The 16,823-nt window shown below is 35.8% G+C and overlaps 3 protein-coding genes across 4 annotated transcripts in view; 2 read left to right on the forward strand and 1 right to left on the reverse strand.

The window, feature by feature from the left end:
* LOC106074110 (28S ribosomal protein S11, mitochondrial-like) overlaps positions 1-16,823 on the forward strand; it is a 320,632-nt gene that overhangs the window by 262,871 nt on the left and 40,938 nt on the right. The gene's annotated exons all lie outside the window — the stretch shown is intronic.
* On the reverse strand, positions 2,358-5,225 carry LOC129924312 (uncharacterized). The gene has a single exon (XM_056018573.1). The coding sequence runs from the start codon at positions 4,341-4,343 to the stop codon at positions 2,358-2,360; it is 1,986 nt and encodes a 661-aa protein (XP_055874548.1). The 5' UTR covers positions 4,344-5,225.
* Positions 8,293-16,823, forward strand: part of LOC106074165 (uncharacterized) — a 31,281-nt gene continuing 22,750 nt past the window's right edge. For both annotated transcript variants that reach the window (XM_056028115.1, XM_056028123.1), the window contains exons 1-4: positions 8,293-8,483; positions 10,951-11,045; positions 12,310-12,498; positions 13,795-13,975. In XM_056028115.1, the coding sequence (XP_055884090.1) occupies positions 10,962-11,045; positions 12,310-12,498; positions 13,795-13,975 (454 nt within the window). In that variant the 5' untranslated portion in view covers positions 8,293-8,483; positions 10,951-10,961. The remainder of the gene's footprint in view (positions 8,484-10,950; positions 11,046-12,309; positions 12,499-13,794; positions 13,976-16,823) is intronic.

The raw sequence follows: 16,823 nt of genomic DNA on the forward strand, positions 1-16,823 counted from the left end.
AAGATGTAATAGGCTACTCTTTAAAAGGTACACTGTTGTCAAAAAATTTTGTGTTACTTAACAAAATATCTAGAGCAGGGGTGGACAACCTTTTCCTATCGAGGGCCGCATTACAAAAATTTTGAGAATGGGGGACACATTTATACTATATATATATATATGAAAAAAATTAAATGTAAATGTACAATACAGTATAGATGTGAATGACATCACAACATTTCACCACAAATATACATTTGTTCTTAATTTAAAGTGTTTGACTTTTTACACCCGTGCATAATGTTCCGGAACTGTGGACTAGCTTACTAGTTGTTATCCTCAAACTTACAATCAATCAGTATCTTGGGGTGTTACACTCGTAGCGCAGCATGGTGTGCATGAATAAAGGCGCGAATTGGTGTAATGAATGGAAGGGATGTAAGAAAGAGAAAGCCGGGAGAAAGTGACAGGGAGAGAGATGAAATGCTGATGTTTACATAAATTGTTATAATATGAAAGTATTGCTAGAATACAACCTGAGAGTGTCTTATTAGTTTGAAGAGTCTTGTGTCGTAACGCTGGCACTCCTAAAACTCCCGCGAAATAACTGAATGGAACTGTTGTGATTGTTGTGAACTCCTTACAGGGATTATACTTGACACAGAACGTACTAGTAATACTTCTTTCAATAACTCAAGAGACGCCAGAGATTAATTAACAATAAAATATATAACTTTAATAAAAGTAAATCAAGGTATCAGTAGCTGAAGACAACTCATCAAACGTTAACTAACTGAATATGTACATAATTATAAACTGACTTCCATATAACTCGTATCGTACGGCTAAGCTCCACAACTCTGGCCTCTAACAACAACAATAATAATACTCAAGGGCCGTCACCCCGCTTTACCTAGTCAACCAATGGAATAATAATAAATACAATAAATAAACATAGAAATCCTCACATCTTACAACCAAGGTTCTATAAGGTGTTGTCAACGATGGTCTATACAAACACAATCACCACATTCCCCCCTTACCAAAATAAGCTATTAATATAACTTATTAATAGCGTACAAAGTTATTAGCCTAGATTCCGGTATCAGGTAAAGAATGAGTGCACACACAAAATACACAGATACACTCTACCCTTAATGGCATTGAACTCAAAACCAAATTGGAAAAAGAAAAATGACAGAATCACACAAAAATTACAAGTTGACATCTCTACATTCCCCAATGAACTCTCTTTGTTCACAAATTCAACTAATTTCTTTCACTAACTACACATCATCAGTTGAAACTACTCAAAACTGGTCATTAAGTACTCATGTACTCATGTCAATAGGATTGGTGGCAACCTAAGAGAAAGGGAATTAGCACATTCATTTCTTTACATTTAACCTTATAGTAGAATACATTTAGTTTATAGTTAGGTCGCCTCTAAGTACATTGAACAATTCAACAACTTCAACATCATTCTCGGTATGTTATTTACAGTTCATTCTAAGGTCTCCAGCTATGAAGCTCAATAACGAAAGTCAATGTGTAATGGTCTCTCTATTTCTACACGGTGGGGTCAATTGTTCTGAGGGTGTTATGGCGGTAAGCTGCCCCACCAAAAGACTTGTACTGTCAGACGTCACCTTGTTTCTTCACTGTTTCTGTATTCTCTGATGGTAACGTTGATGTTAACAGTGACAAGTGTAGATACATCTTTCTGTTGGTGGTGTAGGCACTAACCAGAAATACATAGTCGCATACGCTCAGGTTTCAAAACATGTTCTTCCCACACAAAAGGATTAAATGTAGCGGGGTAAATGTTGACAATGCTCTACAATCTGATCAAATGTAGTTGGGGGGTGGGGGGGGGAGAGAGGAACTGTTAACAATCTGCTCTGTTGCTGTTTTCAACTTTGATGCACATCGTCTTCATCGAGAGTGACTCAAAGTCAGTACGAGAAAGTACTGCCAGTTGTTAAGCAACAATGTCTCTATACACATCGAACTTGTGACTGGTACAGATAGATTCACATTGTCTCATACTGACGCACAATTGTTTCTTTCTGGTCGCTAGATCAAAGGTCACTAAGTAAATATTCTGCCTAACATTTCGATACAGGTATGTTCACTTTGTTTTGTTTTTTTCATTCACAGGAACTGAAAGTAGTCTCCACACACACACACAATCACCTACAGTATGATTGTAACTCTCTTTTTGACCTTGACCTTGAGGAAATTTAGTCCAACTATACTAGTAGCTCTACACATGTGTAGCTTCAAAATACATGCACATTCTAGGATCAGGTCAGCCTTCAATTTTGCCACCACTGTCAATCAAAAAATTCATCACACTACTAGAGCGTGCGCTGCCCTTAGAACATAGTTGTAAAACGTTTCTCTCTGTGGTCTCTGTTGGCTGGTGGGCTGCCATAGTATCTGTTGACTGGTGGGCTGCCATAGTATCTGTTGACTGGCGGGTTGCCATAGTATCTGTTGGCTGGTGGGCTGCCATAATATCTATTGCGTCTGTAACACGGTCTACGTCCTTGATAGCCTTGGTATCTTTGAGGCTGGAATTCTCCTCGGTCCTCTGGGTACTGCCGCCTTCCTCCATTGCCATTTTCTCTGTACCATAGATACCATCCACTCGTCCTACAGCTACTTTGGCCAGCAGAATCTCTACTGCCCTTCACATTAGAACCACCTGGACCGGTTACGTTTGCTGTTTCCTTTCGTTTCTCTTCTTCGACGACGTCAAATTCCGTTTTTCCGCCTTCTGTAACACTAGTGGGGTATTTCCTTGGGTTGCTTTTAACTATGGCCGTCTGGTGCACACATAAATCTTCCTTATTTTCGTTACTGCCAACATGATCAAAACTTTCTTGTTCTGGTTTTAGTTTTTGTTGTCTGTCTTCAACTTGTTGTATCGTTTCTAAAGGTATTGTTTGACTACTATTTTCTACGTCTTTAGGATCGTAGCCTTGTCTCATTTGTTGTTGGCGTTGAACTTCAGTCGTCGCTGATTGATCGATGTCATCAGCTTCTTGTGTTGGCTCCCAGTTAAAAAATTGTTTCCATCTGTCGATCTGAGCCTCACTGGGACACTCTATATTTGGTACATTCCCTATCACCACTTCGAATGGACCATTCTCAACAACTATAGCTTCAACCTTTTTATTGAAATACGGAGAGTTAATGTGTACTATAGCTGTTGGGTAGCTCTTTATTTGCCCTCCGAAACCTTGTACTTTGCATTGTCTCTTAGTGTACTGGTGAGGTCTCACAAGTTTAGCTAAGAGTACACATTTGGTGGCCCCAGTATCGCGCAGGGCGTGGGTATGATAGCCATTTGCTATAGCTGGACATACGTACGGTGAAAGGCTATCCGCCAAGCCTCCAACATGGGCTACAACATCGTCCTTGTAGAATTCTGTTCTCCGGGCATCTCGACAATACTTCGCTATGTGCCCCATTCTCCCACAGTTGTAGCATCTCACTTCACTTCTCTGGGCCGGTGACTGATTTAGTCTATAATCATTTCGTTCTCTTTGTGTATCTCTGTTTTGTGGTGAACTATGTTGTTGTGCTGTTTCTTCCTTTGTAAATCGTGCTGTTGTAGAGACTGCTGCTGCGGCAAATTCGATTTCTTCATTGTTTTCAACCTTTTGTAATATTTCGCCCGGATGTGCCGCTACATAAGTTTGACACAGTTCCATAACGGTCTCCACACTTCTCGGTTTTCTTTCCTGTAGGAAAGCAAACAAATGCTTCCCAGCAGTTGATACGATTTTGTCCACGATGATAAACTGCTTTAGACTCTCGAAGGATTCTTCAATTCCAGACGCTTGAACCCATTTTTCGAACGTTATTTTCACATCAGAAACAAATTGCTTCATGTTGCCGTCTGATGGTGGTTTTAGCTCATGAAACTTCTGTCGGTAGTCGTCCTCGCTGTATTGATAGAAATCAAGTAATGTTTTCTTGAGGATGGCATAGTTTGCTACCTCGTCATCGCTTAGGACTTGTAGTGCATCGAGGGCCTTTCCTCCGACCAAACTGAGAAGTTGTATGGCCCATTCGTGTTGTGGTTCCTTTTCAAGTTTCATCAGCATTTCAAATCTGTTGATAAATGCATCCATCTTATCCGTGCCTTCCACGAATTTTTGTCTCTTTGTTTGGGGCGTATTTCTTTTCCTCGTGTCTCTATTTTCCTGCTCCTCTACACCCTTTGCTTTACTCTCTTTTTCGATTGCGGCAATTTTGGCCTTCGATTCCTCGTCGTCTCTTTTTATTTTGGCCGCTACTTGGTCCTCTTCTAGTTTCCATTTAAATCTCATCTCTTCTTCCAGCATTGCCATCTTCCGTTCTTCTATTTTCGCCTTTTCTTTCCTTTCTTCTTCTTCTACTTTCGCCCTTTATTTCCGTTCTTCCTCTTCTACTTTCGCCTTTTCTTCTTCTACTTTCGCCCTTTGTTTCCGTTCTTCCTCTTCTACTTTCGCCTTTTCTTTCCTCTCTTCCATTCTAGTATCTCTCTCCTCATTCTGTCTTATGATTTTAGCAACCCACTCGTCCAATTCTTCTCTCTGGTAGCCAAGACTCTTCCCCGTTTCATATAGTTTTAGTAGGTCACCGTATACTTTCTCGGCCATTTTATGGACTTAGGTTTGTTCTTATACTTTAGGACAAGCCTTTTAGTCCCTGAGTTAATTGATTTTCTAGCCCTATATTTGAAGTCAGTAGGGCTTACTGCTGACCAGAAGATAATAGATAACAACTATAAGGATGAATTAGTTCACCTGTCAACTTGTTGACACACTTGCTGCTCCACCATTGTTGTGATTGTTGTGAACTCCTTACAGGGATTATACTTGACACAGAACGTACTAGTAATACTTCTTTCAATAACTCAAGAGACGCCAGAGATTAATTAACAATAAAATATATAACTTTAATAAAAGTAAATCAAGGTATCAGTAGCTGAAGACAACTCATCAAACGTTAACTAACTGAATATGTACATAATTATAAACTGACTTCCATATAACTCGTATCGTACGGCTAAGCTCCACAACTCTGGCCTCTAACAACAACAATAATAATACTCAAGGGCCGTCACCCCGCTTTACCTAGTCAACCAATGGAATAATAATAAATACAATAAATAAACATAGAAATCCTCACATCTTACAACCAAGGTTCTATAAGGTGTTGTCAACGATGGTCTATACAAACACAATCACCACAGGAACTATTCTTTCACGTCATAATATGCTTGCAGGTTTTTCCTCTGGATCTGAATCAACCTTCGCACTAAATGGTGAGCTGAGTGAGTTGAAAACTGATTCCAAGCTCTTGAAGTCTTAAAATTTGCTTTCAAATTCTACAATTGAAGAATTCTAATATTTCAAACATTTCACTAGAAATAGTTTCACTTTTCAGCAAAGGATAATGTCGAAACCTTTTTTCACTTGCTTGCTGGGAAAAAGTTTTGTTTCAAAAGATTTAACATGCACATACATTTCATGTGCCATACCTCCGATGAAAAACAGATAGTCTTCCACTCTTTATTAGAAATATTAGTAACAAAGTCATAGACAATGTCCTTCAAGGAACATAACAATTTCTTCCTTGAGATACTATATTCTTCTCAATACCTTGTTCATGCAAACAGGTGGTACTGAACATAGGAATGTTTTGTTTCCAAATCGTCAAGTACATCTTGGAACTGCCTGTGGTTAATACCCTTAGCTATGATAAGTTTGATCACTGAGATATTTGATCCAATAAAATGCATGAGATACAATGCAACTTTGTGCAAACTTTCCTGTTTAGAGTTTATGGCTGAGATGTTGTTTTCTTAATTTATTTAAAAAAAACCAACAACTGTTTTTCGCAGTCGAAAGACGAGCTCCATTAGTTGTTACACTTGCTTTCTTGTTCCAAGCCAACCCAAGACTTTCAGCACAGTTCTCCAAAGCATTGCATAAATGTCAGTCTAGTCTGAGTTTGAATCTTTGACTGAATTTTTTGAAATATTGCAAATAAGAATAATCTTCGTTTACTTTAAGCTTATTAGAATGACGTGAAGACCCTATTTCTTTCGCCTCTACATCATAAGTGATAAGAATAAGAAATTTCAATAAGTTATATTGATATTTAAAATATATTTTAAATATATTTGCATTTTTTATATGTATAATCTGTAAGCTTACCTGATTTCTGTAGGTGTGCGCGGGCCGCATAAAACAGTTCAACGGGCCGCATGTGGCCCGCGGGCTATAATTTGCCCACCCCTGATCTAGAGTATAACAATTTATTATTTATTTATTTATTTGCTTTGAGCGGGTTAATGATACCTTTTTTTGAAACCCAACAAGGGAAACAACTTTTTAATTTATTGCAAAACATTGTTATTGCCCTTTATTTATTTCTGTTACAAGACTACCTTAATTAACTGTGGATTATCATTAAACTTAAGCTTTTTTTGTTTGCTTGTGATAGTAGTTTTATTTTTTAAAATCTCATTTACCTACAAAAGACAATGTCGTAAAAGCCGTTTTCTTTTGTATAATTTAGCACGAGACAATGTCCATATTTCCCCACTGTCTTTTTTAAAATCCAATGACCTAGTTACATGTGGTAAAAAACAAAGAAAGAAAAATAAAGCGTATGATTCCGAAATACAGTAATCAGTCATTAAATTAGTTTCTGTAAGCAATTCTATTTTTTTTAAAGTTCATTTAATTCTGTTTCAATTTGGTTTCCCTCGTAACGTAAAACTTTCAAGAACCTTTATCCACTTCAAATCAATTTCCTATATATTCTAGACACGCATTTCTTTAGAGAGGATGTGAAGTCAATGTAGTATCTTATTCTAGACACGCATTTCTTTAGAGAGGATTTGAAGTCAATGTAGTATCTTATTCTAGACACGCATTTCTTTAGAGAGGATTTGAAGTCAATGTAGTATCTTATTCTAGACACGCATTTCTTTAGAGAGGATTTGAAGTCAATGTAGTATCTTATTCTAGACACGCATTTCTTTGGAGAGGATTTGAAGTCAATGTGGTATCTTATTGTAGACACGCATTTCTTTAGAGAGGATTTGAAGTCAATACAGTATCTTATTCTAGACACGCATTTCTTTAGAGAGGATTTGAAGTCAATGTAGTATCTAATTCTAGACACGCATTTCTTTAGAGACAGTAAGTACATAGCCACTGCACAACAACCCTCACTTCCTATTTCTGCATGAAAATGTTTGTATGACCTCAGTGTGCTCTGGTCACAATGCCATCATTTCTCCCCTGGTACTCACTTTCGTAAGAGGTTCATTTTCTTTTTTTCTAAAAAGTGTTGTTAGGAATAAGTGAATTATTAATTTAATAATTTTAATTAGAGGTGTATTCACTAAACTCACCATCATAACTCATTGGAAGATAAATCATTTCTTTGTCTATGAAATGTAATCGGACACAATGACACACAAAAAAATAGAAAGTTGTTGTTTTAAAAAGACTATTCTCTTTATGAACCTGATAACTTTTTGTAAGAGCAATTACTTTGTTTAATAATTAATGAATAATAGATTTACAAAATCGAACATTATTTCCCCGACCCAATCCCAGAAAAAAAAATTCTGGTTACGCCTGTGTATAAATATATAAATTTAGAGTATATCAAATTGTAGTTCAGTGATATAGATCCAGAATGAGTCAATTAAAAGACAGCTGTCTTAACAAGAATTCACGAATACTGGATCTAGCTAGATTACGATATAGAAGAATCTAGTTTGGTGATAAAGATCTAGTGTCTAAAAAATAAAAAGAATAAAAAGACAGTAACCTAGTCTAGACTGTGTGCAAAATGTCCATAAAGGTTCATTTGTTATATAACTGTTTAGCGAATATATGCGTGAAAGTCCACTGACGTGTGTTTAAGATATAGATCTCCAGACCAAATTAAATGTTAAGATGATTATATTCTGAAAAATTTTAATAAAAAAAAACAGAGTTTTCACTGTGCAGCCGATTAGCTAGTAATCATTTTCCAAAAGATATGCATCAACTTTCAAATTTGTGAAAATCATTAGAGCCGTTTTCGAAATCCTTGTCCGCCCAACCTGAATCCATGAAGATTTTTGCAAGTTAATAGAAGAAATGTAATTAAAAAAAATATTTCTATGAATCAAATATCAAAAGAGTCAATATTAGATCTACGTCAAAAACTGTTTATTTGAAAATCGACCTTCTTGAATTATTTACCAGATCGGTAGGACACAAAACAAAAAAAAAGATTGGTAGGACAAAAAAATAAAACAGATTTGTCATCAGTAGGACATCTCTGACTAAACCAATTGAAACAACGCGACGAGAATAAAGAGAGAGAGATGGGAGCATTGATCTCACTTTCCAGTTCACTAGTGAGTTAAGTGAACCGTATCCTCAAACATGCAGACTATTGTCCACCCTGTGGCAGACTAAAAGCTCCAGTACTAGGTACGTTTAATCTTATTGCCTTCAACATTTGTTGTTATTGTTTTTAAATTATAGGATACATTTTTAATATATTTTTTTCCCTAAGATTTTCAATGTTCTTGTTTAGCGTTAGGGTATCTTATTTCTGCTGGCTGTGTAGCTAACTATCTTACAGAAGGGTGCAAGTTCAAATCTCTAAATGGCTTTTAAGCAAAGGCCAGTTAAAATTTAGACCAACAACGTAAAAGTGATACATTTTTTTATTCAGTTCAAATTTATTTATGTTCAAATAATATAATAAACTAAACATTCACATTTTAATTGCCATAGAAAAATAAAAACAAAAAAAAAAAATTGGCCAGTTTGGATTGAAGACCCAACATTATTAGCGCAATGCTCTAGCAACTTAGTTATTCAGAATCCAGCCATACATGTGCCAATGTTTAGTTTGAAATAAATGAATACATTTTTTACTTTAGTTTTTTTTTTTAGTTATGTATTCAAACAAACTTCCACCCTTAAACCATCTTCCTTCAGTGCCGGCGTTAGATAATTGGAGGCCCTAGGCAAAGGGATGGAGGCGCGGTGGCCGAGCGGTAAAGCGCTTGGCTTCCTAACTGGGGACCGGGATTTGAATCCTGGCGAAGACTGGGATTTTTAATTTCGGGATCTTCGGGCGCCTCTGAGTCCACCTAGCTCTAATGAGTACCTGACGTTAGTTGGAGAAAAGTAAAGGCGGTTGGTCGTTGTGCTGGCCACATGACACCCTCATAAACCGTAGGCCACAAAAAACAGATGACCTTTACATCATTTGCCCTATAGACCACAAGGTCTGAAAGGGGAACTTTAGGCAAAGGGAATTTTGTGGTAGCAAATGAAATTTAAATAAAAACATCGAAAAAATAAAATAACGCAACTTATTTAAAATCTAGTGAATCAACAATAAAAATGGTCACAAGTCTCACTAGTTCTCTATAGAAATTATTTCGAGTCCTGTGCGAGACCCCCATCAATCGGAGGCCCTAGGTGGCTACCTAGTTGGCCTATGCCTAAGGCAGGCCCTGCTTCTTTAGACAATGAAAAAAAAGTGTGAGTTATTAGTTGGAAATGAAAAATATGACAGGTCAAAGAGCAAAGTTGAAAAAGTTTAGCCAAAACTTTTATTAAAAAAAAAAAGGAAACATAAAAAGGATATAAAAAAATAGTTCAAGAAATATCATTGCGTGAGGAAATTCTAAAAGTAAAGTAGCATTCTAACAGAATCAAAATATAAGCTTTTTAGCGGCCCCCGAAAGGGGAAAAGACGCTATTAGTTTTGTGTGACATGTCTGTCCGTCTGTCCCGTTTAGATCTCGTAAACTAGAAAATATAGTGAAAATATGACATCATAATATTTTAGTCCATTCAAAGTTCTGATGCAACGGCTACTTTTTTCTTTTCTAAAAGTGAAAAATCTAATTTTTAAAAATCATTTATGCAAGCAGTTTTTATCATAAAGTTACACCACTATTACAACTATTCACTATAAACAGTAACAAACACAGGAGGCTCTTTAGTAGGGGAGAGGGCCACCTGCCACGCATTTATGCTAACGGTTTTTTATTTTTTGTCAAAAGAAAACTTTTTTTTTACATTTGTATTGCTAAGTTAAGTAAGTTCTGTCAAACTAATTACTACAATTATACAAAAAAAAGTTACATTTTTTTAAAGAGAAAAAATCTATTTAGTATGTATATAAGTTGGGCATAATTTAAAACAACAATTAATAAGTAATTTTTCATATTATCGCGTGAACTCAAATAGGGAAATAAAAGTATAAAACATGTAACTGAAGGAAATTAAAAAAAAATTTTTTTTTCTAGAAATGTTTTTGTGTGTGTGTGTGTTTTTTTTTTTTTTTTTTTTTTTTTTTTGAGGAATTAGAGATTGACCATTTACAAAGCAATTAGATCAATTAGATATTCATTATAAGACATCAATTAGGACAGGTTAACATCTAACTTCACATTCACTTTCACATATCCTTTGGTTTTGCTGGACCGCTGGGGCACCACACAAGATCTGTCAACCTTCTTTCTCCATTCTTCTCTTTCTCCATTCTTCTCTGTCATTTGTCTTTAATTGAATTTCATTTGGATGTTCTTTCTGAAAATATTGAAACCTGCCTTTTTTACCTGCCTGGGTGGACCACTTCGGGAGCCGATTTTGAGTTTGTGTTTCCACACAAAATGTCTTAGTAACCTTGTTTAATGTTTTCTTGATCTAATTATAGATATAAAGGTATATTTGATTATTAGAAAGTGTAGTTGATTTTTACTTTATACATTCGCTTAACCAGATTACTTTCCGGGGGGAAGGGATAGCGGGTGAAAAAAATGTTCTTTCTTTTTTAAAATCTAACATTCATTAACATTTAAGCTAGATATTCTATAAGTTGTATTAAAGAAGTATTTTCTTTATAAAAAAGTTTGTTTATGTTACACTCCAGTGTTGGGGGAAATGTGGCAAGAAACATCGTCCGCAATGAAACCAAAACTGAGAGACAACTTGCATAAGCTTCAGGCAATCCAAGCTTTCACTGAGGTAACTCTTCAGCTTTAGAGAAACTAATTGTCAGCATTGTTAAGTGTATTATTGTAATGGGCTTTAATCTTGTCTGTAACTCTATTGGATGCGAAACTAGAGTTTACATGACTCTGAGTTATAATTCTGAAAGTGAAATTATATCTTGTACCAGACGAGGAAAAAAATGACATGATCAAACTAAGGAAATGAAATGATGCTACTTGTGTATGTGTTTGCATGTATTAGTCTGTGGCTGTGTCTCCATGTAAATATGTGTGGGTGTGTTTTATTTCTTTTTCAAGTGTATCAAGTTTAACTTTTGAATGAAGTGTCTAAAGGTTATCAAACATTGACATTGATTTGACATGAAGCCTAATAAAAAAATGTTTCCATTTAGATTCTATTTGCTGTTCAACAAATACAGATCTGGATCACGATATAATGAACAACTCAAAGAGAGGTTTAAAAACTCAAGTCAGTGGAGATGCCTTCATTAGGAAAGTCAACAATGTATGGCAGTGTGACATAAAGCACTTGGCTGCATTTTAAGCAGGATGTTTGCCGAGGAGGGCTGCTTTGTCGTGTGGCATGTGACTCGGACTGTCCCGAGGAGCGAACCCTGCCTGCATCCAGCCGTCCTGCAGGGGGTTTGGACTAGGACTTAATAATAGAATGTCTAATGAGAACTAGCCAGGAAACCTTCCAGATACCACACACAAACACACAATCTAATAGAGCACTGAGTAGGCTACAGCCTGAAATATAGCTTATACAAAAACAATTTTTTTAAAAAGTGTTTAATGAATTGATAACTTTTTGATATGAAGTGGGAAGCAACGTTTATATAAATTAATAAAGGCATATTGAGTTTGAAGATAAAATTTACTATATGATTTAAGATTTGTCTATCTGCAGCAGAGTCGAGTCAGAGATGAGTTCTCTATGTTTGTTTTGTCTACAAGATTTGTCTATCTGCAGGAGAGTCGAGTCAGAGATGAGTTCTCTATGTTTGTTTTGTCTACAAGATTTGTCTATCTGCAAGAGAGTCGAGTCAGAGATGTTTGTTTTTTCTACAAGATTTGTCTATCTGCAGGAGAGTCGAGTCAGAGATGAGTTCTCTATGTTTGTTTTGTCTACAAGATTTGTCTATCTGCAGGAGAGTCGAGTCATAGATGAGTTCTCTATGTTTGTTTTGTCTACAAGATTTGTCTATCTGCAGGAGAGTCGAGTCAGAGATGAGTTCTCTATGTTTGTTTTGTCTACAAGATTTGTCTATCTGCAGGAGAGTCGAGTCAGAGATGAGTTCTCTATGTTTGTGTCAGAAACCAGTTTCACGCCTCTCATCGTCATCTACAACTCCACCTCGTTCTTGAAACGTCTGATCTGGATCCTCGTGGTCCTGGCTTGTTCTGGCTGGACAGCTGTACAGTGCTACTGGCTATTGGATAGATTCTTGGCTTACCCTACTGAGGTACATATTAAGATACACGGGTTATCTGACTTAGATATGTATGGATACACAAGTTCATCTATTTAGGACTAGTTTTTACAAAGCTTATATCAAATCTGTCTGTCTAGTACATTTTTTGTGCACGTTATTTCTTTCACTTTCATTCTCGGATCAAGTTGAAACTTTTCACAATTATTTATTGTACCTAACAAAATATGAATCAAACAGAAACATTAACTCATTAGTTTATTATTGTTATTTTTTTATTTTTTTTTGCAGTATTGACTTTTATATGACAGTGAATAAGCTTTGTTTCAACATTTTTTTTTTTTGCTGGTTAAACAATTCTTCTAGATGTTGATGAGCTGGTAGTTTGTAAGCTGCTATGAAAACTATAGAGACTGTGTAGTGTTTCAATTAGACTACTGATGTACCTATTTCTAAGTGCCACGCAACTGCTGTACCTACTACTATCTTTGATACAATGTGGCTAATACGATGTCCAAAGCCTATATATAATATAGTGAACATTAGCCTACAATTAAAATGTGGAGAGGCTTGAGCACCAATAAGCTTAATATCGTGACCCCACTAAATAGCAAACGAAAAAAAAGAATGCCGACAAAATAGCGTCTCTAACAAAATAGCATCTATAACAAAATAGCGTCTATAACAAAATAGCGTCTATAACAAAATAGCGTCTATAACAAAATAGCGTCTATAACAAAATAGTGATAACAAAATAGTGATAACAAAATAGTGACAACAAAATAATGATAACAAAATAGCGCCTATAACAAAATAGTAATAACAAAATAGCGCCTATAACAAAATAGAGATACCACAATAGCACCTATGACAAAATAGTGATAACAAAATAGCTCTTATAACAAAATAGTGATAACAAAATAGTGATAACAAAATAGCGCCTATAACAAAATAGTGATAACAAAATAGCGCCTATGACAAAATAGCGCCTATGACAAAATAGCGCCTATGATAAAATAGCGCCTATGACAAAATAGCGCCTATGATAAAATAGTGCCTATGACAAAATAGCGCCTATGACAAAATAGCGCCTATGACAAAATAGCGCCAATATTATCATCTTTCACTCAGTAATTACTTCAGATTTTTAAAATATAAATGCACAAGTAGGTGCGGACCGTTTGTCAAAATCAGTCCGGACATTTCTATACAATCCTGCACACATTGTATAACATAAACAAATAGTTCTATTGTTATTTTCTTTAAGATAGGTCTACAGTGACTCAACAGTGACTCAGTATTTAAATAGATTCTATTTTGTTTCATCAGGTGAAAATTGAGCTCAAAGCTGCATCTGAGCTCGAGTTTCCAAGTGTAACAGTGTGTAATTTGAACCCGATTCGAAGAAACGAGATTAATAACGAACCTTTCAAAGGCCTGGCAGAGTTTATAGAGCCTGTAACGTCTGATGTACTCTTCAAACAAATGATCAAATCTTGGACTTTTCCAGGTATTAAAAGTTCTAGGCACCTGACATGACCTCAGTGATTAGACATTTCTCCACTGTACACAAGTTTCTCAAAACATTTGTCACTCTAGAAACACTTTTCTAATTCTGTGACTCTAAAGAAAAACAAAACAGAAACAACAAAAAACGATGATCTTTATAACTTTTGGTTTCAATAATTCTTGACTTTGTGTTTGTCACTCTGGTCGTACTGGGTCATTTGAAGTACGGAAAATGTTCACGTGACACACCCATACGCTCCGCCCTACCTTTTTTAATACTCTCTCTCTCTCTCTCCCTCTCTCTCTCTCTCTCTCTCTCCCTCTCTCTTTCTCTCTCCCTCTCTCTCTCCCTCTCTCTCTCTCCCTCTCTCTTTCTCTCTCCCTCTCTCTCTCTCTCTTTCTCTCTCCCTCTCTCTCTCCCTCTCTCTCTCCCTCTCTCTCTCTCTCTCTTTCTCTCTCCCTCCCTCTCTCTCTCTCTCTCTCTCTCCCTCTCTCTCCCTCTCTCTTTCTCTCTCTCATTTGTTTAGGTATTACGATGCTGTTGCAATGAAAAGTGAATTAAGGGAGATAATGATGAACTCTATTTGAAGAGTTGTTAAACTGAGGCAAAGTGCGGGGCTGGATTACAGCGTGACATTGTCACATAGCCTTACAATAGGTTCAGAACTTTTAAGTCGAGAGTGACTCTTGTATCATCATCTGCCATAACTCTAGACAAAATATCAGAGTTTGAAAAGAATCAATAATGCTAATATAATAGGACAAGCATAGCGTTCAAGGTTTACAAAGTATAACAGTATCAAATATTGTACTTTAATCCCACTGGGTGAACCTAAATCAACACTAGGTGAGGATAAAATCAGAGTGCAAAATACTGTAATCATGGTGCTGGTTTTTTGAAGTTTACAATTCCTCTATTCGGCTTGTAAATTCACCGGCAACACTTGGGTGGAAAAAAACTGGATACGGTTCTCGAAAACGGCTCTAATGATTAGAATTCTCTGCCAGTTGTGTTGGCTTTGTTTTAATAAATACTCATTTGTGTTTTCTTTTTAAATTGGAAAAATGTGAAGCTCAATATCGGGCAAGAAAGCTACATCAGTTTCAACGTCCCACAACTCTGGTAGTTTACAAATTATTCAAATACTTTATAACAGTGTGTTTGAATTTGTTTTGCATTTCACTCTTTTCCCACGTAGAGACGGAAACTTACTTTATGCAAAATATTTTGTACCGTCTATAAGTACAATTTCTATCTTTTGAAACAATTTGAATCAAATCAGTAGCGCAGTATTGGTGCTATGAGTCCCCGAAAAAAGAACGACAAATTAGAGAGCCATTTATCCTGGTTAACTTTCGAGCCCATCTCAGCGGCCTAGACTGTACCTGTGAAGACTTAAGTCTTTTCATACTGCTTCCAGAAGCCGATGCTGATAGTAGGCAGCCTTCTATCGTATTTCGGGAATGCCACAAGCCTGAACTACTATTGTGGAAAAAGGGATCAACAGTATATAGCTGACTATTGAAGATGAATACACTTTAAGTTCAGGATTCTTTTTCTTTTACAAATAAAAACTGGGAAAAAAATTAAATTGTGGTTGTCTTGATTTTTAACATTGATCAAGACTTGAACACGGGACGCTCCATGTTATACTCCTTCTTTGTTTCATTGCACTCCCTGCGTCATTATGTTTAGCATTACAAATCGGTCTATCACGAAATGTTGTCAACTAATGGATCTCCACGCAATACGGCATCACGAGAATATGTGCATCAGGACTCCGAGGAAGAGAAAAAGAGATCCGTTAATTTAAGGGCTTTTTTTTTTTTAATCTCTAAACGTGAGCAAGTATTTAATCAGCCATTACTCCCCAGTGTTGACCAATAACTAAATACATCACGCGTTACGGCTTGAATTGTGAAATCAATTCCGCGGGTCCACATTCAGGTCAGCGTCAATAGAGCTTTAGTCCGTCAAGTGGAACATTTCCAAACAAAAACTGATTTTACATTGGCGATTAAAAAAAACAACAAGTGATTTAACATTGGCGATAAAAAAAAACAAGTGATTTTACATTGACGATTAAAAAAAAAAGTGATTTTACATTGGCGATTAAAAAAAAAACAAGTGATTTTACATTGGCGATTAAAAAAAACAAGTGATTTTACATTGGCGATTAAAAAAAACAAGTGATTTTACATTGGCGATTAAAAAAAACAAGTGATTTTACATTGGCGATTAAAAAAAACCAAGTGATTTTACATTGGCGATTAAAAAAAAACAAGTGATTTTACATTGGCGATTAAAAAAAAAAACAAGTGATTTTACATTGGCGATAAAAAAACAAAACAATTGATTTAATACTAAAACTGAACCTATTTAGGCAAAGACATTGATAGCTGGTTTATTTGATACAGAATTAGAGAGGTGATAACCCAGTAATCTTCACCACAGTTTTTGAAATGTGTCTGTTTACTTTATTTCATAATTTCATAGATTTAAATGTTCACTTTAGAAACCCCAACAAATATCTAAAACGTATTCCCGTTTGCTAACGTTCTAAACAAAGGGCCAAGTGTTACTATAGTTTGGGCCATCACTTGGCTACACTTTTGTCTTTCTGACCTAGAACACATTGGGATTTCTCATGAAACACACGTAGATACAAAACATTGTTCCATTGAATTAAATAATTAGGTCTACTGTTCAAATTCCATATTTTGTAAAAATTTAAATGAAAAAAAAACACAGTAACAAAGCAAAGAAGAAAAGAAACCCCACAGAACTGTGATTCACAAGATACATTTAGAGTTCTATTCTCATTACTTTAACTGACTAAGTATATCTA

Source organism: Biomphalaria glabrata, chromosome 1 (genome assembly GCF_947242115.1).
Source record: "Biomphalaria glabrata chromosome 1, xgBioGlab47.1, whole genome shotgun sequence".
Taxonomy (NCBI): domain Eukaryota; kingdom Metazoa; phylum Mollusca; class Gastropoda; family Planorbidae; genus Biomphalaria; species Biomphalaria glabrata.

Coding starts and splice junctions, on each gene's coding strand:
- LOC129924312 (XM_056018573.1), bottom strand. CDS start 4,343: ATGGCAATGCTGGAAGAAGAGATGAGATTTAAATGGAAACTAGAAGAG.